This window comes from Neoarius graeffei, chromosome 20, assembly GCF_027579695.1.
Source record: "Neoarius graeffei isolate fNeoGra1 chromosome 20, fNeoGra1.pri, whole genome shotgun sequence".
Taxonomy (NCBI): Eukaryota; Metazoa; Chordata; class Actinopteri; order Siluriformes; family Ariidae; genus Neoarius; species Neoarius graeffei.
The window spans coordinates 40,998,667-41,023,016 of record NC_083588.1 but is presented as its reverse complement, the minus strand read 5'-3'; the positions used below and the strand labels follow the sequence as shown (position 1 = coordinate 41,023,016).

At 43.3% G+C, this 24,350-nt stretch overlaps 1 protein-coding gene across 1 annotated transcript in view; it reads left to right on the top strand.

The window, feature by feature from the left end:
• gid4 (GID complex subunit 4 homolog) overlaps positions 1–24,350 on the top strand; it is an 84,592-nt gene that overhangs the window by 14,330 nt on the left and 45,912 nt on the right. The window contains exons 3-6 of the mRNA XM_060901726.1: positions 1–108; positions 13,931–14,032; positions 19,924–20,054; positions 24,234–24,293. Coding sequence (XP_060757709.1) covers positions 1–108; positions 13,931–14,032; positions 19,924–20,054; positions 24,234–24,293 — 401 coding nt within the window. The remainder of the gene's footprint in view (positions 109–13,930; positions 14,033–19,923; positions 20,055–24,233; positions 24,294–24,350) is intronic.

The window sequence follows — 24,350 nt, the reverse complement described above, 5'->3', positions numbered from 1 at the left end:
GAGTATCCCACCCTGACTACTTTCTTTGCTGGGGAGATCATCAGTCAGAAACGTCCCTTTCTAACCAGGAAGTGGGATGCAGATGAGGATGTTGATCGCAAGCATTGGGTATTGAACTTGAACTTTTAATTTATATTTTTTATTTTTTTTAGACTTTGCCGTTTGAAGAGTCATGGAGTTATAAAATGTGGCCGTGTTGTAAATGGTAGTGCTTAAAGTCTACATGAATACAGACTGCTACATGTAATGCATATCCTGCTATTTGTTCTCTGTGCTAAACACATTCGATAAATTTAATCCTTACAGAAAGCGGTCCTATTGATTTAGAAACATGCTTTAAACGCTTACTCACTCACATTAAAGGTCATAGGCAACGGTTTTAATTTTATGCACATTTGAAACTTTATATGTTAAACCCTCTGTAATTTCTTCTGGTCCCAAGAATTATTGTTAATAAATAACTAGAAAAGCACTCGGAGAGCGCAGACCTCCGCCAAGAATCCTTTAAAAAAAATCAGGGATCCAGAAGGTGATCCGGATCACCGCCAAAATTTAATGGATTGTTACTTGTGCCCAGTCACACCTCTGGAAAAATTTCAGAGCAATCCGTTCATAACTTTTTCTGTAATGTTGCTAACAGACAAACCAACGCTACCGAAAACATAACCTTCTTGGCGGAGGTAATAATAATAAATCTTTTATTTGTCACATGCACACTTCAAGCACAGTGAAATTCATCCTCTGCATTTAACCCATCTGAAGCAGTGAACACACACACACACACACCCAGAGCAGTGGGCAGCTATACTACAGCGCCCGGGGAGCAGTCAGGGGTTAGGTACCTCGCTCAAGGGTTCTTCAGCCCAAGGCCGCCCCACTTTAACCTAACTGCATGTCTTTGGACTGTGGGCGAAACCGGAGGAAACCCATGCAGGCACGGGGAGAACATGCAAACTCCACACAGAAAGGCCCCCCGCCGGCCGCTGGGTTCGAACCCGGAACCTTCTTGCTGTGAGGCGACCGTGCTAATTTTAATAATTAAAATTAGTTAGCGCAGATCGTGACGAATTTCTGTTCGTCTATTTTCATGACCACTTGGCGCGTGACGTCATTTAAGCCAAACAAACCGCTTGAGTTGAGTCCACTTCCATTTAAGCCTCGGTCACAACCGGCCGTACGTGCTCCTACGGCCGGTCTACGTGCAAGAAAGGCACGGAGGGCGCGCGTGTGACGTGCTGATTTTCAAGCCGTAGACTGGCCGCAGACCGGCCGCAGAGGTTCTTTGTCATGTCAAACAAACTCTACGGGCGCTTACGTTTTTTTCAGGTTGCAAAACAAACTTGCGGCCAACGTGCGTCTTTCTCCACGAACAAAAAAAATGCAGCAATTTGGGAAACGCCAAAAATCGCACGGCCAAAAAATCGTACGTCTGGTTGTGACCTAGGCTTTACTTACATTGCCGTTCAGCTTGAGTGCAGACGTGCGTTAAGGAATTTCCAAAGAAACCCCATGCCTTATTGTTGTGCAGTGAACTGTAACAACGGGACCGGTTCAGGAAGAAGTTTTTACCTTTTTCCGAGAGAGGAGAAGAGGCAGAGAGAGTGGATTGTGCACGTGAAGCCAGAGGGTTTTTTTTCCCGGAAGAGGAGTCGAGGCGGAGAGAGTCGGTTGTGCGCGTGAAGCCAGAGGGTTGGCTTTTTCCGGAAGAGGAGACGAGGCGGAGAGAGTGGATTGTGCGCGTGAAACAAAATCAAGCAGTCAAAGAAGAAACGGAGCAACAACGCTCAAGCAAAAAGGAGAAGATTGGAGGTAAACATTTTTACTTTTGCTTGCAATTGACAAGTCAAGAATCCTGAGGGATCCTGTACAATCATTGTGGAAATGAGACAAAGGGATATTTCCTCGCTTAGAGTCGGCTATAAATAGTATAATGCCGCGGATGGCAGGCTAATGTGGCCTACCGGCGCACTGTCCAGTAATCGTTCCCCATATCCACTAGGGAGGGCCGTTTAATTATTCTTCAAAAGGGCTCTTATTTAGTATTACGATGAAGGTAGGAATTTATCATAACTACCAGGATAAATCGTTTGGGCGTGAGTCTTGTTGAGGTAAACATTTTACACAACCTCTCACGACCAAAGTCCGTACACGTGTGCTCGGTTCGTAGGTAAACACAGAGCTGCTGCCAGTCTGTTTGGCTTAAATGACGTCACGACGACGGCCCCCTGGCGGTGAAAGTGCGCGTAAGTGAGATGTAAACAAACCTTCGGAAATTGGGCAAAACAGTATATTTTAACCATTTTATTCGATTTTAGGGTGCAGATTAGACACTAAGAAGATTGAATTTGCTTTTTGGGTTGTTCTTCTAGACAATAAAGTCGATCTTCTGCGTTTCACCTCGGACCATTGCCTATGACCTTTAAGTGGGATTTATAGTACCAGTCAAAATCTTGGCCGCGTCTAATAATGTACGCACAGTATTGTGCAGCGATCATGGAAACTGTTAAATACATCAAAAGTATTGTATAGAGATCTTGCATGTGACGTCACAGCCGATCCAGATTGTGACAGACGCCATCTTGTAGGTCAAACGCCATATTCCGCCTTCTACTTCCGCTTTTACTTCTACCTTTTCTTCTGGAAAACCCTACTATATACAATTCTACTACAACGGCTGCGGCTACAAGCTCTCCCTACCTGTGCACGTTTTTTATGTTTTTTGTGTGTTGTTCGTCTGTACCGGACTTCAATATCCACTACAACCGTATGGACTTACTGGACATTGGTTTCCAGCAGAAAATGACGGTTTGTAGCGATTTCCATCACATGCACAACATTCCGGATAAGAAAAAAAACCCAAAACATTCCGGACGAGATTGCGAGACCAGCGGGGTCTCTGTGGATTGTTATCGGAAGCAAAGCGAAGGAGGCGGCGCCGGGAGCCGAAGCAAAAGCGAGGCTGCAGAGCCGGCCTGTTGACTAAGCTCAGAAAACAGCTACTCAAATCTCCACTGCCAAGCCTCTACCTCTCCAACGCCAGATCCATGTAAATTTGGAAATTTTGGAAAATTTGGATTTGGAATTACAACTGGAATTACCTTATTCTATTCTATAATCGGCTGGTCAGTGCTATACTCAATACTTACTTACCCATCCAGTGAGGATCATTTTCTTGTTTACAAGATGCCACATCTGAGTCGCTGACAAATCCTGAATTTCTGTAAAGATAACTGTCCAGAGATTTATAAGCACGCAGTGCTTCACCACTGAACAGCGAGGGAAAGTTGATGAGGTAATCATACACGTCCGGGTATTCCGCTGGCAGTTCAAAACCTGGTCGTGAAAACTCCGTCCGGTAAGCCATAAGGGTCACAAATCTATAGATCGTTTATTTTAGACCTATATCTAGTTATCTGTTCATTAGAAAAATGAGCCATGTAGTCCGTCGGTTGAAATTGATCCATTCTGCACACGAGTGCAGCAGTATTCAGCGGTGTTTTTGACCGACATGATGGCGGTTGTGTACTTTCCGGTCACGTGACTGCAAGATCTCTATAGCTTAAATTCTTAACGGTATTCCTGATGAATCGTTACATGTTTCTCATTTTCTCAACCGGCTTCATGAAGCTTTTCCAGGAGGCTTTTCTTAACCTTCCCAAACATCTGGGCAATTCCAGCAAAACAGTCTCATGGCAACTGAAATTTCAAACTAGAAATATCACTTCAAATACTATTTGGTCATGTACTTTGGCTACCTAACTGTAAGGAAAATAAGGATTTCAAGCAGCTTGACTGAACTTAAGATTTGTACTACACATCCAATTTCAGTGACTGAAAAATAGCATTTTTCAACCCCAAACCACCTCTTTTCTCCCTTACACCCTCACCCTAGCCTCTAGCTTACCACAGGATTTATTGTTATCGTTTGATTGTATGGATGCCAGAGTGTTGGAAGCATCATCTAAATTTCAGAAGTAAGTATGATTTTCCTTGGGCTGGATGACAGAAATGGTGCAGTCTCTTTCCGTAAGATGAGTAACAAAAAGTGATGAGCTTTTCCCTCGTTTCACGCTGCTGTTAGATAGGACTGTCAGATTCCTGTATTCATCTCTTCTACCTCCACTAATTACATTTATGAAACAAAATAAGGAAAATCCCCTCATAAGCTCTGAGTGGAACTGTATCAAATTCTGTAACATGAGTAACATGTAATGTGAGTAACGGTGTCTGTAATGTGAGTAACTGAGATCTAAAGACTGAAGTTTACTTTCCTGTTTGTCAGTGAGTGGGAGCAATTAGTTATTGTTCTGAGACAAAGATGGCAGCATGTTCACCCACAATGCAACAGGAGTTGTAGCTCATTTCCTGCATGGAAGAAGCAGACCTCATGGACCGGAAGTGACCAGCCAGAAGAAGAGGGAACAGGCAACATCTTACCAAAAGCAGTGCAAAATTGCTGAGCGTGGTTCTTCATCTGGTGGGCTACTACAAGTGGATTTCTCTGAGAACTACACCTGCCAAGTACAGGATGAAATACAGAGTGCCCATTGGCAACAGAGTCGGGTCAGCCTTTTTACAGTGGCATTTTGGCATTTGGAGAGGCTCCACTCAGACAACCTCACCCATTTGAAGGATAGTTGTTGCCTACTTTGATCGTATTTTTGAAAGCAAACCAGACAACCTGAAAGAACTCTCAATTTGGTCTGATGGGGCACGTTCGCAGTTTAAGAACAAGTACACTCTTGGAGCAGTCGCCACCCTCGAAAAGAAGCATGGCATAAAAATAACATGGAATTTTTTTTTTTACAACATCCCATGGTAAGGGCCCAGTTGATGGAATAGGAGGAGCGGTGAAACGTCATGCTTAGCAGATGGTGAAGACACGCAAACATCAAGTCAGTAACGCCACATCATTCACCAGAGCAGCCCAGTCAATGTCGAATGTGGAGGTCATTGAAATGAGTCCTGAGTCAATTGGGAAGACCAACCAAGACCTTGGCTTGGAAGACATCAACAATTGCAAACCACTTTCTGGTGTTGCTGATGCCCACTGTGACCCTAACCAAAGAGAGAACACAAGATCCCTTGCCACTATTGGAAGATAATGACCCACAGGCTGTACCTTCCCTGGACACTGAGAATGTTCAAACCAAGCAAAAGGATATCCCAGTTGCTGAAGCTGAAGAGAAAAGGTTGCAAAATGTCTCAAAGAAGCAGTCCAACACCAGTCTTGGTCTCGGATGATGATCATCAGGGTGAAACTTCACACGAGTCCATGGATTCCCGAGATCATGAAGTTGATGACACAGAAACTCCACTGGAAGAAACTACTCTCCGCTTAGAAGTAACTCAAAACAACAAGGAAGGAAAGATTGAACTCCAGGCATACTATCCTGTTTATTTCAGCAATGCATTCTACATTGGTAAGGCAGTGGAAAAACGAGACAATGGGATACACTTCAAATTCCTGCAGTCCATTGGTGCATCCCAGTTTCGATGGCCAAAGAAATCAAGGTCTGATCGAGAACAGGAAACAATATCTGAGTTGGAAAGGATCTTCCATGGCCCTGTCTGTCGGGTAGGACATGATCCCTTCTCCATTGATGAAAGAGTGCTGAAAGAAATACGACAGAAATACCAGGAACTCAAAGAAACTGCACTAAGCATATTCTGTTGGACACTAATGTACAAGTTACAGGTGGTGAGTGTTCTATAGGTTTTATAGTGCCATGGGTGAAGGACGAATGTTTGAATGATCGAGGGGGAGGGAGCAGTCTACTGTGAAATATATCCGGCAGAAATACCAAGAACCTAGAAAAAATATTGGACCTTTATTAGTCACCGCCAGTGATGACAACAGTGTTCTGAAGTTGTCATTGTCATGGGTGAAGGGGGGGGTCAACTCTGAGTATCATCACTCTACTTGTAGTACTACAAACTTAATCATTTATGTCACACTTTAGAATTGATATCCTAGGGAATGAGGTTTCAATTAGGGATGTTAACCGATGACCGTTTGACTGGTGGTTGACCGAATCAACGTCAACCGGTTAATTTTTTTTTTTTTGGGTTGTCGGTTAAAAAAAAAAAATCAATCATTTTGGACCGGAGAACCTGGAATTCTGTGTTGTAAACGCTTGGAGCATGCCATGCGGTGTAAGGACGACAGCTGACAAATCAGAAACACCCATTCAGTCATGTCCCACCTCCCACCCCAGTTGAAAACGGCTGCCACTCGGCGAGAGAAAAGTGTAGACACAGGCTTTTTAGCTTACAAATTACGATTTTTTATTTTTTTTTTAATTATTATTAGAAGGCACATCGAGTTTAGTCCTGCCTTGGCCAGTGCATTCTGAAAGTATGCTTCAGTCTGTAGCCAACAATGCATGTTATTGCAGATCATATCTCTCCACACAAACTAAAGGTGCAGATGCCGACTTTTTCACGGCTGAATCGTGCAGATCCGTTTTTGGGGGGGGCGTTGGAGTGTCTGAATAATTTCATCAGAGTAAATTCTGTATTAAAATTACTAAATAAGCAAATGCCGTTGAAATTATTCAGACACTCCAACGCCATGCGTGCCCCCCCCCCCCCCCCCCCCCCCCCAAAAAAAATCGGATCTGCACGATTCGGCCGTGAAAAAGGCGGCATCCGCCAAAAGGCGCACCGTTTGCATCCCTGTTAAACTCATAGGTTAACCGACTTTAACCGGCTAATGAGGCTCGGTGGTCGGTCAAGATTTTTTTTTTTTTTAGTTTTCGCCATCCCTAGTTTCAATGCACATGTTCTTCCATTGTACCTGTAACATGAGTAACATAATGTGACTTTTTTTTTTTCTTTAACTGTGTGTAGAGAGAATAGTTCATTAACCTATGCCAATTGCTTTGTTCTCTTAAGTTTAGTAATAAAAGAGCAAAATGATTTGATATTTTGAAGTGTCTTTTCTAGTTTAGCGAGATATTGAAAGCGAATTTAGCATAAAAAATGCCATGAGATTTTTGCGTAACGTCAATAATACTGATAAGTCAGCCTGGAAGAACCATTAAAGTGCATATTATGGACCAATTTCGTTTAAAAAAAAATTTTTATATGAAAGTATGTTCCTTTACACACTCATCCAGAAGGGTAATTTTGCACAAGGCCATCTGTCTACAGCAGAAAATAAAATAAAATAAAACGCGTCTGGAAAAATCCCAAGGGAGTCTGGAGCCAGATTTGTGACATCACCTGCGGAAGCGCCAGCAGGCTGCGCGAGCTTGCGCAGTTTCAGTGCACAGCCTGTGTAAACCAAGTGCTCCCATTTCTCTCTCATTGTCCGGTCTTTTGGAAAACGATGAGTACTAATCCCATCATGATTGGTGTTGCTACACCCTCCTACGATACATCTGTTAACCATTTTAATAATTATGCGATAATGTTGAAGAAATTTGCAGAAAACCACCAGGTCGTTTTCTCATAAACAAACCAGCACTGACGTAGGATTCAGAAGGAGGCGTCCCGCACGCGACGTCACGAAAATCAATGTTTGCCGGGAAATCCAAATGCCAAGTTTTTTCAGAGGCGGACCAATTCGCCTCAAATGGCTTGATTTCAACTGAATTTTTCTGGTATTGCGCAAGGTAAAAAAAAAAATTGCACAAAATGCAGAATGTGACAGATATTTGACCAAAGTTTAATATAAAATAGGAGAATTTCATTGATCTTGCTCCTGAATTTACCCGTGATGTGCACTTTAAGCAGAATTTTTCTATTGTTATGTGGACCTTGAGAGTGGCCTATGGTTATCATGGTGGAAAAAAAAATGTTTAGTCCATTCACAAAATGGGGAGACACCTTTTATTCAAGAGTCCCATGCTTTAAATGTAACATGAGTAATGCTGGAATTGCCCATCTCACTGCTTGTCCTAAGCTCTAAATGAAAGCTGTTTGTATGGGGGGGAACAATTTAATTTTAAGCAAAAGCTACTAATGATGTAACAGTGGATCATGATGGGGAGAGGATCACTGCTAGAATGTGTGATTCACGTTGTGGGAATCTGCATTCTATTGATTATGCATCTAAAGCAGTTGAACTGTTTGTTTGAACACTAGAGGTCCTAATCTGCACAGCCTAATCGAGTTAAAATACTCACTGAGCACTTTGTTAGGAGCACCTATACACCTAGTCATTCATGCAATTGTCCTAATTAGCCAGTCATGTGACAGCAGTCGTGTAGATATGGGAAAACAGCTTCAGGTGAGCTTCACATCTACTGTTAGAATGTGGGGAAAATCTCAGTGACTTTGACTGGGGCATGGGATTTTCATGCATCAGTTTCAAGCGTTTCCTCAGCATGGTGCAAAAAAATTGAGTGAGTGACCGATCTGCAGATAGAAACGCCTTGTTAAGAAAGGTCAGAGGAAAATGTCCAGTCTGGGTCTAGCTGACAAAGCCAGTACAATTGTGGTGAACAGAGAAGCATTTTAGAATGCACAGCAATGTTGAACCCCGAGGCAGATGGGCTATTCCAGCAGAAGATCAAATCGGGTTTCGTTTCTGTCAGCCAAGAACAAAACTGAAGCTGCAGTGGGAACAGGCTCACCAGGACTGGAAAAATGTAGCCTGGTCTATTGATTCTCAATTTCTGCAGAGGAACACTGATAGTAGGGTCAGAATTTAGTACCAACAGCATGAATCCATGGACCCAACCTGCCTTGTGTCAACAGTCCAGGCTGGTGGGGGTGGTGTAATGGTGTGGGGAAAGGTGTGTGTGTGTGTGTGTGGGTTTTTTTTTTTTTTCTTGTCACACTTTGGGCCTGTTCATACCAGTCAGTCATTGCTTGAATGCCATAAACTATTTGAGTGTTGTTTCTGACCATGTGCGTCCCTTCATGGTCACAATTTACCATCTTCTAATGACTACATCTAGTATGAGAATGCACCATGTCACAAAGCAAGTCATCTCAAACAGGTTTTATGAAAATGACTAAGGCTACATCCACACGACAACGGCAGCAAGATGTTATTAAAAAAAATATCGCGTCCACATGGGCAACGGATCAGTAAAATATCAGGTACATATGGCAATGCAACGCTTGCTGAAAACGATGCAATACACATGCCACACCTCTAGGTGTGCTGTAAGACGGTCCCATCGGAGACACCAGGACAATAGAAGAAGTAAGGACACATGCGCATAAACTATTATGCGCGAGACTTCATATTAGCCACAAAGTCAGGAAAATCTGTTCGTAAAGTTACGTTATAATGACCAAATACAATGAAAAGTATTTTTCCAGTCTCACCTGTGAAAGGTAATCCCATGTGATCTCGTTTGGACGGTAAACCTGTTGGTACAGTTAAACGCAGCACATGAATGAGGCATCTTTATTCTCCGCTTTGCCCCATCCAATATGGCGGCGAGGATGACTTATGATTCTACGCGGAAGCCGGCGTCTTTAATGGTCCGGAATAAATTGAATGCTACATGTTGATGGATTAATTTTTTTTGTTCTACGCCCTTTTTGAGGAATGTATTGTAGGACTTAAACCAACATCTGAAGAGGTGAGATCGCTCCTTTTTTTTTTTCCCTATTTTTGCTGGCGGGATTGACTCTGTCCTAAGGGCAGAGCCCCTCTCTCTCTCTCTCTCTCTCTCTCTCTCACTTTGCACCATTACACAATAAATATTTACAGTGAAAATATTTTGTAAGCGCGTTTCATGAACCAAGTTATAGGATTTGTTGACATCTCGCATCAAGTTCGTTACACTTCTACCCGGCGTGAAGTACTGACAGTCATGTGGTTGTGACGTGATCGTAAACAAATCCGTTCTACTCATCCAGACGACTTCGCAACGGCGCCATTGCCAGATCTTTCCACTCTGGAACCCGTTCTCAAAAGACTTCGTTTTGGGGCACCCAAAACGCCGGTGCCGTGTGGACGCCAGGCCGAAACGATAAACAATTTTATCAGATTCACCTGAATCCGTTGCCGTGTGGACAGGGCCTCAGTTTAGTGGCCTTCCCAGTCACATGACCTGAGTCTAGTAGAACATCTTTTGGGATGTGATTTGGAGCATGAAAATGCACCTGAAAAATCTGCAGGAATTGCATGATGCAGTCATGTCAGCATGGACCAGAATCTCAAATGAATGTTTCCAACATCTTGAGGAATCCATGTCATGAAGAATTCAGGCTGTTTTGAGAGCAAAGGGAGGCCGTAGCCACTGTTAATATAAATTTCCTAATAAAGAAAGTGTGCGGTGAGAGCACATTGAGCCTAATGGCTTTGGATCACAACAAGCAGCATTATAGGTTTTATGGCTACACAATCATGTTATAACAGTTTAAAAAAAACAAAACAGACTAATTAGCTTTCAAATGACCCCAGCCCTGAGCTCCCATGATCTACGTTGCCAAAGAAAAAGGATGTGATACTCGGGCACTTTGGAGCTCTGTGTCCAGCCTCGGGTGGCAGGCGCCGTTACGGAGCTTATCATTTTAGTTGACCATTTTCCCTCGTCCAGAGATTTTATGTAATGTTTAGAGTCTGTCATGCAATCAAATTGTTAGTAACATTTTATTATTTTTATTTTTAAGATATGGTGAAGTGTTGTTGTTTTTTTTTTTTTTTTTTTTTAAGTTTCATACAGACAATGCACATTGTTTATTATTCAGAAATTTACAAAGGGGTATTTTCTGTCAATTATTCAAAAATATTCTGAAAATCAAATTGAATCTAATCATGAAGGTAGTAATCATGTATCATAACGAGCGTGTTGTTCCACCCCTAAAAGCGACTAGGGGTTTCAGTAGTAAGTTGGATTCAGTAATAAGTTTATACATGCTCAAGAACTTGTATCAAAATGCCATTTGTTACTTTTGGATGGCCAAACGTGCCTTATACCGCCATTTAGAAGTGGGGGGGGGGTTGGGTTGGTTTTTTTGAGTGAACAGGTTTTTATTGTTCTGTTGTCAGGACTGAGAAATATGTGCCAGGGCTCGAAATTCATATATTTCTTTTCACCAGCCAGCCGGACTAGTTACCTTCCAAAGTAACTAGCCAAACAAACTCAACTCGCCAAAATTTGTTCATGTATGAATTTTACTTCTGTCAAAAATAACACGAGAGTAGTTACCGTTGTTCATGACTAATGTGCATTTATTTCAAGACCCGAGTATTTTTGATACTTTTTTTTTTTTGCACACTTTACAAATTGGCATTTGCTGTTCCACGTCCTCCTCGCAATATCCAAAAAAATGCCAGATGACTGAGCGCTTACTAGTTCTTTTATGGCCCTTTTCCACTACCCTTTTTCAGCTCACTTCAGCTCGCTTCAGCTCACTTCAGCCCGACACGGCTCGCGTTTCGACTACCAAAAACCAGCACGACTCAGCTCGTTTCAGCCCTGCTTAGCCCCTAAAACTCGCACCGTTTTGGAGTGGGGCTGAAGCGAGCCAAAGCGAGCCGACTGAGGCTGGAGGCGTGAGCAGACACTCCCCTGTGCACTGATTGGTGAGGAGGAGTGTCCTCACATGTCCACACACGCCCCGCGAGCGCGCTGGGATCTGTAAACACCGCAAACCCGGAAGAAGAATAATTACGAATTACGAGAATTTCTGAAGCCTTATGCGCCTCGCCTCATCTATACGCTCTTGCCAGTATCTGTTGGCGTTGTCGGTGACAACAAGCCACAGCACCAAGACCAGCAACACTAACGACTCCATGTCCTCCATGTTTATTGTTTACTATTCGGGTCGTGAGACTACCGCTTAAAAGCTCACTGAATCAGTGACATACAGAGCATCGTGGACGAGTTCGCGGAGCGCAAGGCTCGCCGTATGCCCTTCAAATAATGCGCGCAGTAGGCTATTGATGTTTTATTATGAGCCATGTACAGTATGTCACCTAATGTTTTTTTGTTTCTGAGTTACATGTTCGTTTGAAGGACTTAATGTACAAACTAACATAGTTGCACCCCGTAGTGTTGAAATTGGTAAACACAGTGCATTCAGTGAGGTTTGCACCGCCCTCCTTTTATTTCTGACTCTTCCTGTCACCACTCTGAGTGCTCATTCGTATGCCCTTCAAATAATGTGCGCAGTATAGGCTATTGATGTTTTATTATGAGCCATGTACAGTATCCTAATGTTTTTTGTTTCTGAGTTACATGTTCGTTTGAAGGACTTGATGTACTAAATAACATAGTTGCACCCGGTAGTGTTGAAATTGGTAAACACCGCAGTTGCGGACATTTTGTAGCCTAAAATGATGTTATGATAAGCTTTAATAAAGGGCCTGGTCATTTGCCCCGCCCCCGGCCCGGCTCTGACTTGTTCCGCCACTGTCACTGATGTCACTGTTTGCGCTGCTTAACGACATCACATGACGTCCACCCACTTTCGCTAACTCCACCCAATGTGTCCACCCACTTCCAGCCAGCACGGTTCAGCGCGGTTGTAGTCGAAATGCAACTTCAATAGCCCCGCTCAGCTCGACTCGGCACGGCACGGCTCAGCCGCGTTTGTAGTGGAAAAGCGGCATTAGGAACCAATTTGTCCGCTTCCATTTTTAATTTGTCGCTGAAGTTGACGGAGCTTACACGGTAGCCTATGCAGCACCAGCGATTGCACGAACTGAGTCAGCGCTGTAAACCGGAGCTAGAAAATCTTCCTGCAAGTTCCTTTCAGCACCGAGATGTCGCCGGGGATTGGTTGGCGAGTGTGTGACGGGGTTTTTTTTGTTTTTTTTTTTTAAACCCTTAGGCAGCCTCTCACGTTACTGCCTGAGGGACAGGGAGAAAACCACCGGAAAATGTTTTAAACAAACACGAAACAAACGCAAGTCGGCAGATGACCATAAAATACTCAATAGTTACGATATAATAATTATATGTATCTCACACAGAATTTTCGGAGATATATCGAGTATATTCAATATATCGCACCGCCCTAGTCTGAATCTTCGCGTATATATATTTATTAGTGCTGTCAAGCGATTAAAATATTTAATCGCCATTGGTGTCGCGACTGTCATAGTTAACTCGCGATTAATCGCAATTTAATCGCACATTTTTGTCACATGAAAAACCATTGTAATTCTCTTATCAGCATAAAGTGAATGGGCTTGTTTTGTACCAATTTATTTATTTTTTTTATTGCAGAGCATAACACTACGGAGCCGTAGAGGGGACATGGTGAATAAAAAAATAACAAAGCGTGGGAACGACTTATAAGGCGTGTGCATGAGCTATTAATGCGCGCGCACGAGTTATAACCCATGCGCACGCTCGGGTAATTAAAAGTGAGGGGACTAGTTACTACGGCTCTGTATAACACGTCTTGTCACAGCCACTGCAAAGTCGGGCTGGAGCCGCCAATGGGAAAACGAAACCTAAGCCGAGCACCGTGGCTCTTCGTCCCGAGGCGCGGCAGCGCGAGCTGCCCGCGCTGGTTCTCTGGGGGGAGGGCAGAGGACTCTGGCTGTGCGGGGCGTGGCATTACAGTCTAGCTGCTATCGTTTTTCTAAGCAAAGTCTCTGTTCTGTTCCAAGCCTGGCAGTTTCAAAAGCTTATGAAAAACCTACATCATGTCACAGAGCGTTAATCTCGCGATAAAAAAATTATCGCCGTTAAAATTGAGTCAAGTTAACGCGATATATATATATATATATATATATATATATATATATATATATATATATATATATATATATATATATAAATTTATTTATTTATTTTTTTTCAACTAGCCAGCTGGACTGCCTAGTGACAGGAATTACCCGCCAAATGACAAATTAAGTCGCCTCGGGCAACCGGACCACCGTGAATTTCGAGCCCTGTGTGCATACCCTATATATGCAGTAAACGACATTTTAGGTCGAAAAATGCTGAATGATTTATTGAAGAATTACATTTTAATGTGTCTTATTTGCTTTGAATATCCACAGGGCAAGTTCCAGGCATTTTATCAGTATGCAAAAAGCTTTAACTCGGACGACTTTGACTACGAAGAACTCAAGAACAGTGACTTTGTCTTCATGCGATGGAAGGTACAGTATGTTTTTAGACTGTGTGGCTTGTGGTGTAAGTAAAGTACTAATGGTTTCAGCTGAGTATTGAATGATGTCACAGGAGTAGTGGTGCATGATTCTTGATGAAACAGGAGTTTTGTTTTTTTTTGGCTCCGAATTGATCACGATTCTCACTCGGTGTTCTTTCTCACATGTTGAGAGGACTAATAGGTGGTTTTTTTTGTAAATTCTGTCATTACCATAGCAAACCATGGTAGCTCCAGTTTCCTAGTGGGTGTTTGTATGTGCATTTTGAATTATGGATTTACTGATGTGTTTGTAATGCATTAGTGATCTGGATCAGGGCATCTGCCAAATGCTGTGAATGCGAATGCTTAAAATGGCACAAAGCTTGCCGAGAGCAAAGGGTGTCCTTCCAAATTTGATGGAGATTAGTAATATTAACGCCTGGTTAAATAATTAGTCACAGCAATACTTGTGTTCTTCTGCTGATAGCAAATCGTAAGCCTCTTGTGGGTGAAAACTGGTCTTGAACACAATCTGTGCGTAATGTATCACTATCAAGTGTTGAGAGAAACGGTACGTGTAGCCATAACTCACTCGCCTCCATTCATACGTTTACAGTACAGTGTTCTCCACTATCGTTAATGACTCGGCGGCCCGCCGAGTCATAACGGCTAGAAGAGCTATTACCGCCGACTCAAATGTGCCGCCGAGCCTTAATTTTTGGCCGCCCAGTCAAAAAAAAAAGTTTACTTCAAAGAAAAGTAAAAAAAAAAAAACCCACGCCAATACAAACACCAAAGTAATTCTCTGATCACAGATCGTTGATGCGCTTTACTTTACAATAGGTTCAACATGTTTCAATGTCACACAGGCATATAGTTGAACGCCGACTTGCTGAATTATCTATCTTCCGTAACATTTTTTCCCCCTTTTAAGCTGGTCCCAGTGGTCACGATGATAACGACTACGTAGAGCGATGCACATTATGTAGGTCAGATCGGCTCTGCTTCATCTTCATTAAAGGTCCCATGGCATGGTGGTTTGTTGATGCTTTAAACGGGCTCATGGAGATTTCCGGATGTTATATCCGCAGCCTTTCTCGAAATGAACACTCGGCACGTAGATATAGCCTCCTGGGAGAAAGCCCCATTTCAGCGCTTTTCCCAGTGCGTCATTTTGCTAATGAGAAGCATGGAGGCGGGGAAGGGTAGAGGGTGGGGGCGGGCCATGGGGGAGGGGGCGGGCCATGGGGGAGGGGGAGGGGCTTGACCAAGCTGCGAGCATGCTACCTGTGTGTGAACAGTAGCAATGGCAGGTCAAGCAACAGTCCAAGCTTTCGCTTTTGACCCGGAGTCCGACTTCACAAGTCTAAATAAGGGAGTGGGAAAATGTGTGTACAACACTAGTAGTATAGTGTTTGCGTGCACACACACACACTCGCTGCTATCAGCGCCTGTAGCCACGCTGCTAAGACAAAACCCCGTTCTCCCTCGGACTCCTTTCGTAAACTCAACGTGACACAGAGAACAGAGAGTGAGAGTGTTCGGAGTGGTAGTTTACAAACGTATAATACCCTAGGCTTGAACACGTGCTCCATAACCAAAGAGGATAGAAGCAGCAACTACAGCAACATATCGCTTATCCAACAGAAGACATGCATTGCGGAGCAATAGTCAAACATAAGCTCATAAGTTAGTCAATTTCCAGACTAAACTCAGTTTAACAGAGCATGCTGCATGCTTTTTGGTTTTGTAGCGCAGAGTACCTGGCTAACTGCAGGAAGCGGTTAGCTGCACAGCTAATGTAGCCATTGCAAGGCTAACGTGGCACCGATTTTAAAACACGGCAAAAAGACTTAACAGTTATACACTTACTTGTTCGGTGTTTGTGGCTGATGCGGCAGGGATGCTAAGGTATTAGGCAGAGACCCGTCCACCCGTAAATTTGACGGGTGATTGCCGATTTCAACGGGCAAGTATACACACAGACGGATACTGAAACGGACGATAATGCCGAAAATTTTCGCACATGAATACTCCCACATGTCATCCGATAAATCCAGTTATGTTCCGCCCACACACGGACTGGCCATCGGGAGTAGCGGGAGTTTTCCCGGTGGGCTGGTGGTTCAGTGTGGGCCGGCAGAGAAAAAAAAAAAAAAAAACAGTTGCGCGCTGGCCTTTAATATGATAAGCAATGTTAACAGTTTCTTTAACAAACTGTTAACATTGCTTATTACAGTTGCGCGCTGGCCTTTAATATGATAAGCAATGTTAACAGTTTGTTAAAGAAACTGTTAACATTGCTTATCATATTAAAGGCCAGCGCGCAACTGTTTTTTTTTTTTTTTTCTCCGCTGGCCCACACTGAACCACCAGCCCACCGGGAAAACTCCCGCTACTCCCGATGGCCAGTCCGTGTGTGGTTCCGCCATCATTTACAAATCGTAAGAAACACAGTTTAATACGAAAAATACTGAAAACTTGAAATGAAAAATCAGAATATTTCATCGTTTCCGCCATTTTGGCCCGCACTGAATCTTGTAACATGCGGACTGAATAAATCGCGAATTCTGATTGGTCGAAAATTGCCAAACACCCTGCGTTGTAGTTTCCTCTTTCTTGGCGGGAGAACCGCATTTTTTTTTGCTGACTCACTCTTCTGGATCAAGATGAATCCCAACAAACGCCCCAAATTGAATGTGACAAAAACTGATTCGTTTTTCCACAAAAAGACAGAAAAGGTATGTGTGATACATTGATTAACAAGGGGGTTTCATTGGGGTATGGTAAAATAGAATACTGTTGGTTTTTTTTTTTTTATTAAATACTGTAACTAGATCAAAAGATTATATACAATTCATTGTTGTTTATTTTCTTTTCACTTTTGTTACCAAATCAGACACCATACATACATCTGATACATTCAGGAGTGAAACTGAAAAAAATACAAAGTAAAAATATGCAATATTTCTGACCAAAAATTACACGCCATTTCACCCTGAAAATGTCCTAGAATGCAGGAAATGAAGTCTAAATTTCAAAAATTTTCTGGGGGGGCATGCCCCCAGACCCCCCTAGAGGGACTTCGCGCCTGCGGCGCTCGTCTTCGCACCTGCGGCGCTTATCAGGATTATATAAAATATTATTTTTGACTGGTAAATTTCTTTTTCTGCCTAATACCCTAAGGGATGCTTGGTACGGACCCAGGCTTCAGTGACAGTTGATGTGCAAAACCTGCCCTGTACTGTCCCAAGTTGTGGAAACATTCCTCAGGAAAATGCTTCCGACAAACATACACCGTCTTAGGTAGACTCGACGGCATATTATTGGAGTAAATAAAATTAAGCCACTGCGTCTTCAGGGACTCTCCCGTCGGCAGTAAAAACAGACTCCTTTCTGTGTTGTCACATCCATGTACAGTGCAACTTCCATGTTTCGCTCGCTTAGGTGGTGCCATGTTGTGTCCTCTATGGTCTCCTCACTACAAAATTGAAGTGACGTATCTATGGTGGCAACTTTTGAGCTGGGCGGGCAATCCATACAGTGGGTGGGAATCCAGAGGGGGGGCTTGGGGATCATCTCCCTTGCTGACGTAGTAAAGGGAAGAGCCTATCAACGCGCCATTTTGACGCGCCATTCTCAAATGTTGACAAAGGGTGAGCATAGTTTGGTTTACACATTGACATTTCTAGCCACTGGGGTGACTTAAGAAGGTCAGAGGAACTCATTTTAACGTTAAAAAACCTCAGAAAGTGAAAATTTCATGCCATGGGACCTTTAAGCGTTAGCATAGGTTATCTTTCATCACTTGGCTATCATTCTCAACTCTTATGATGTCTTTGTTTGGTTGGCTGAAACAGAAAGATCCTGATTCTAAATCTTCTGGCACTAAGCCTAGTGAAAAGGTTTACATTAGTCATGGCCGCTCAAGATGTGGTCAGCTTCGCAAGTACCGTTGTCATCCCCAGGGGTGATAGCGTTCCGGCGCCGCGCCGGATTTCCGGCGTACCGTGGCTGGGGAAAAAAAAAATCTAGTTCGCCCATTGTCCTGTGTCATTCTGAGATGCGCAGATAGACAGTAAAGGGAATTCGGAATTCCCTTTACTGTCTATCTGCGCATCTCAGAATGACACAGGACAATGGGCAAACTAGATTTTTTTTTTTTTTTTTTTCCCCTAGCCACGGTACGCCGGAAATCCGGCGCAGCGCCGGAACGCTATCACCCCTGCATCCCGCGACACTTATTATTTTTCGAAAAAACAACATATATTGGGAGTGTTGTCTTCTTCCCCGGGCTCTGCTTTCTTCTATCCTGAGATAATCCGAGGCCCTTAACGCTTGCTCGCTCACTTGTCACTACGCATGTGTAGTGCGGCGACAGGAGTGCGTGTCAGTTAAGTGGCTCCGATTGCCTCAGACCTCCGAGAGGAGTACGGTGGAAAGAAAAGACACATACTGCACATCAAATGAAAGGTAATTTTGTGTAGAATTCAATTAAAAACAAATATATTCTATTCAATAAACATTTCAGTAACGGAGTGACAAAATAAAATAAATGTAAAGTCGGCTCCCAGTGTCAGAAGATTTTGCACAAAAGCAGCTACTTGCGAAATAAATAACATGCAACTTAAATGCCAGGAAATGGAATCTGAGGGGTTTCTTATTTCAAAAATTTTCTGGTGCGAGGGGGGACACCCCCCGGCAACGGCCGCTCAATACCAGGGTTTTTTCTAGAAAAATTTAGTATGAGGGCACTCACCATGGTGAGGGAGCGAAGCGGGGGGGGATGGTGCCGGTTGTCCGTCCGTCCCCACCCCTGCTGTGCGAAGCCTTTGAAAAATTGAGGCTACAATGGGACATTCTGAGGCTATCTGAGAGGGAAATTGTAACAAATTGTTTGTCAACATTGAAAAAGAAAGAAGTAATCATCTTCTGCCCCGGACAGTCTTTGGCTTTCTTCCGTTTCGTGCCGCGGGATGACATCTTTAAATGCCCAAGTGTCAACAAAAACAACTCGCGAACTACTTCTGTCAAAAGCTCCCGCGCCAGTGGGTGAAAGGTCATTCAGTCTCGAGAAATCTCGCTCTACAAGTCAGCTGACCTTGTATGTAACCCATGTCAAATCTCGCGAGAGCAGCCGCGACAAGTAAACAACTCAACAATATGGCGCCTCAGTCTGGAAAACGCCAATTCGGATTGTTTTTGCACCGTCTGGCGGTGTATCTACTATGATTGGAATATTTTTGGAGTAACTATAACGTATTTGATGATCAGACACATTGTCACGTGGTGTTGCTGGGATGTTTTCACGGAGAAAAGATCGTTTTGAGAAAGATTGCATGTTGTGCAGTAGCATACAAGTGCATGGCCTAAGTGTGACTTGGGGTTCAATCGGCATTTTGGTAAGGGGGCGCAGGCCGAGAGTAAGAGGGCGCAGCGCCCCTGTTCCCCGGTTTAGACGAAAGCCTGAATACTACCGCTGAGCTATAACTTCAGGTAGTGGAGAACACTGCAGTAGTCTTTTTTTTTTTTTTTTTTTTTTTTTTTTTTTAATTTTTATTTTTAATCTTCAGTACATATTTGTTTAGGTAAAATGAGTTGCTTCTTACTACAAGCAGGCACTTTGGGTCATTTTAAAATGACCGCATGGTTCCTCCCTCTTTTCCTTGCTTCTGGTGTGTGCACGGGGTTATGTGATCTAATGACTGTGATTAGCAAGTCAGAGTGAGTAAGGGCGCTCTGTTTCATGCAGTGGAGTGCAAAGGCAAATGCAGAATCGACACTATTCTTCGGTCAAATTGCACCATGAACCAAATTTTGATTTTAACATCCTTTCTTGTGCGCTGCTTACAAAGGAGGAGGATTTGGATTCTAAAAACTCTCTCCCTATCTTGAGTGCAGGAGCAGTTTCTTGTCCCAGACCACACAATCAAAGACATCAGCGGTGCTTCCTTTGCTGGTTTCTACTACATCTGCTTCCAGAAGTCCACAGCCACCATCGAGGGATTCTACTACCACAGAAGCTCTGAATGGTATGCTTTCAACTTGGCCAGAAATCTGGTACCAATCTAGATGACACTGTTGTAGGCGGCACAGTTTTGCCAGGAAAGGATTACTATTTATTTATCAGTAAAGACGGTTACATTTTTATTTATTTATTTTTTTAACATCTAGAGCAGCAGAGGGGCATTTTGTGTTTGTGTGCACAATACATAATGTCCTCAGACATCAGCGTTGTCATAATTTCAAAAATAAAATCACTTAATTTTGTATATGTAGGCTTTTACTGCTACTTGTGTATCTGTACGAGCTGCTCATCATGCACGCGCTGCTTTATTTAGCTGCTGTCGCAAGACAATTTCCTTATGGGATCAATAATGTATCGATGTTTCGATTCACAGCAGTGCAGAAGCTACTAATTGAAAGGCTAATTACAGACGTTCACAGATGCGGAGATGAGTGCATTAGCGTAATTTCCAGCATAAGCTCTATCTACCGCATCTGTAGTACGTGCGTGATCATGAGCAGTGTTTCACTGAGCACAGAAAATGACCCTTCTTAAGCTTTCCTTACAAGTGAGCTGATTCAGCAGGGTTTCTGTTCATTTCACTTCAGGTAAATATTTTGATAGAGATGCTAGATGCAGTAGATTAAAAAAAAAAAATCCTTATTCCTTTTAAGCTCAAAATCTGTGAAGGAGCTAGTCCTATTTCACGGCTAAAATGCAGCATCCATGAATAGCACGACAATGAAACTATCCAGGTTAAGCACTGCATTACATCACAAGCGCTCATCAGTGGTATAATAAGAAACTCATACATGCACACACATAATAACCTCCCTAACAGGGTGTTTAGGTGGGGTTTACATTAGACCGTATCAGCAGATCATCAGATTAACGTTTTTAAAACGATTCGCGTGCACACAGCAATGCCAATACACGATTCGCGTGCACACAGCAACGTCAATACACGATTCGCGTGCACACAGCAACGTCAATACACGGATACGCTCGGCTCCGCAGGCATCCTGCGCTCCAAATCACTCCGCCCTGAACAGCGAGTGCCCTCTGGAGGGTGCGCACTCCGGCCCTGCGCAGCTCACAGAGCGCGCGAGTGAAGCGCACGAGCAGTGATTCAGGACAAATAGCAGGAAGTGAAGTTCGCGCCGTTTTTCAGCAGTCGCGTCACATGACCAACGCCAGCGAATCAGGAAGGTGGATGTCACAGTGATGTTGTCCAATGACGACGTCAGCTAGAGCTCAGCACTGCGTATCCTCGTTCCTCAATGTTTACACAGCACCGGATCAGATACGTACTGGGTTGAATACGTGGGCCCTGGCGGATTCAAACTGTTCCGCCTGTGGAGTCGTTTCCCGGCGTTTTAATGTGCACGGACAGTGCATCCGCAACGACAACGATACGGATACGGTCTAATGTAAACACCACCATAGATTAATGGTACTCTTAGTCCCTGACCTAGTGAACTAGCATGAGGATATGTTTTTAATAGAGAGAACAAAGCACTTTCTCAATCCCTGCTGATGAAAGATATCGGACTAAGTGGAGAGCAAATCGAGGGGGTGTTGCACTCGGTCACTGATGGGCTGCATCAGTCTACAGTCTGGATTAGAAAGAAAGCAGCCCCAGCCTTGCTTCATACCATTTTTACCTCTGCCAAGGAGGTTATGTTTTTGGTAGCGTTGGTTTGTTTGTTAGCAACATTACGGAAAAAGTTATGAACGGATTGCTCTGAAATTTTTTTCCAGAGGTGTGACTGGGCACAAGGAACAATCCATTAAATTTTGGCGGTGATCCGGATCACCTTCTGGATCCCGGAATTTTTTAAAGGATTCTTGGCGGAGGTCTGCGCTCTCCGAGTGCTTTTCTAGTTGTACTTTTTTTCTTTTTAACGACCATTGATGCTGTTGCAATCGGTTCCACAAACGTCTAAAATAATCGTCTTTTTTAAAATATTTGATCACACCAAATAAGCTGATGTCGATGCCCAGTGTGTGCGTGTACAGTACCAGTCAGAGTTTGGATACACCTACTCATTCATAGGGTCCCCCCCGTATTTTGACTATTTTCTACATTGTAAAACAATACTGAAGACCTCAACCTATGAAATAACAACATATGGATCATATGTGGTAAACTAAAGTGTTAAATGTTACATATGTTAGATGCTTCAAAGTGTCCATCATATTTTTATCCCCCACTGGCGGAAAGGCCCGAAGGGGGATTATGTCATGGTGATGTTCGTCCAACCCAGGAAGGGTGCTCGCCTTCTAAAATCAGCTCCTCAATTTTTGGAGGAATTTTACGAAACTTGGCAGGATTCTTTGTCGGTAATACGCGTATTGTCATTTCATTAAATTGGGTCACATTTCTACCAGAGTTACAGCCCTTGATTAACAAAATTATACTTTGACAATTTCACGAGTGTGTTTTCCTTCTGAAATCAACTCCTCTTACAATTTTTGGAGGAATTTCACGAAACTTGACAAGAAGCATTATGTCGGTACTACGTACATTTTCTTCAATTCAGTCGCATTTTACCAGAGTTCCAGCCCTTGATTAACAACCTTGTACTTTGACAATTTCATGAAGGTGTGCTTGCGTTCCGACATCAACTCCTCTCACAATTTTTGGCCGAATTTCTCGAAGCTTGGCGAAAGGCCTTGTTATATGACGGTAATGCATACATTGCGATTTAATTTCGTTTGTGAAAATTTTACCAGAATTTTGACCCTTGATTAAATAACTTGTACTTTGACAGTTTTCATGAGGGTGTACATTCTTCTGAAATCAACTCCTCCCTGTTTGTGGAGGAGTTGGGACTTGGCAAAAGGCTTTGTTATATGACGGTTATACGCATATTGAAATTTCGTTTAACTTGGGCAGATTTTCCCAGAGTTATGCTCTTGATTATTAACAAACTTGTACTTTGGCAATTTCATCAAGGTGTGCTTGCTTTCTGAAATCAACTTCCCTCACAATTTTTATTATCCCCCGCTGGCCGAAAGGCCCGAAGGGGGGTTATGCCGTGGCAATGTCCGTCCCAGGAAGGGTGCTCACCTTCTGAAATCATCTCCTCTCATAATTTTTGGAGGAATTTCACAAAACTTGGCAGGATTCTTTGTTATATGTCGGTAATACGCAGATTGGAATTTTTTTCAATTTAGTCGCATTTTACCAGAGTTATGGTATAGTTGCCAGCGGGGGATATTGTGCTCTCAGAGCACTTTTTTTTTTAAAAAACTTTGATCGATGCTTTACACACTTAAGGCCAATTTATGCTGACAACGCAGTCCTCGCAGATAGCGTCGCAGACAGTGTCTGCGTAGCCCCCCACCTTCGCAGACGCTCTGCGCGCACCTCCCAAAAATTGTGACCACCGCAGAAGCCTCGCAGACAGCGTTGCAGACAAGAGGGCTCTGATTGGTCCACTCTACATCCACTGTACACGCACTTCCACTTCCCTACTTTCCCAGTTTGGTTTGTTTTCACGACCGCCATTTTTAAAAACACGAGTGAAGATGGAGCAGCACGAAGAGCGGTTGATCGAGGAAGTACGTACATCTATACGACTCCAGTTCTAGTCATTATAAGTAACCGGAGGATAAACACTCCACTAACCACACCCACCAACTACTCCTATTGATTTCACGCCCCCTTGCGTTGTAGCGGTGAATAACATCGCGCACGCCTATTACTCCCCGCTCAACGATAAATTACAACTGTCTGCGAAAAGCTATCTGCGAAAGCCTTGTCGCAAGAGCATGCAGAGGCCTTTAGCGTTATCTTAACCAGCTTCATGAGGTAGTCCCCTGGAATGCTTTCCAATTAACAAATGTGCATCATCAAAAGTTAATTAGTGCAATTTCTTGCTGCCTTAATGTGTTTTTGAGATCAAATAGTAAATATACTGCTCAACTAAGTAAAGAGAAAAGTCTATTTGTGTGGGGTTTTTTTTTTTTTTTTTTAGTAATCGTTTATTTTTATTAAGACACTTCATGTCTTAAACTAAAGAAACACCATTGAATTAGGTGTCCAAACTTTTGATTGGTGCTGTATGTCTCCTTACGTTTGAAAGCCCATTCAGACAAGCTGGCCCTGCTTTCTGTGCTTCAGTTGTACAGGAATCAATACCATTCCTGCTTATTTTCCCCCTCCTCCCCTCATCATCTCCTCTGCATTGCTTTTCAGGTACCAGTCACTCAACCTCACGCATGTTCCTGAACACAGCGCGCCCATCTACGAGTTCCGGTGACACTAAAGCCCTCTCGTGGCTGGAAGAGGGTGAAACTTTGGACAGAGATAAAT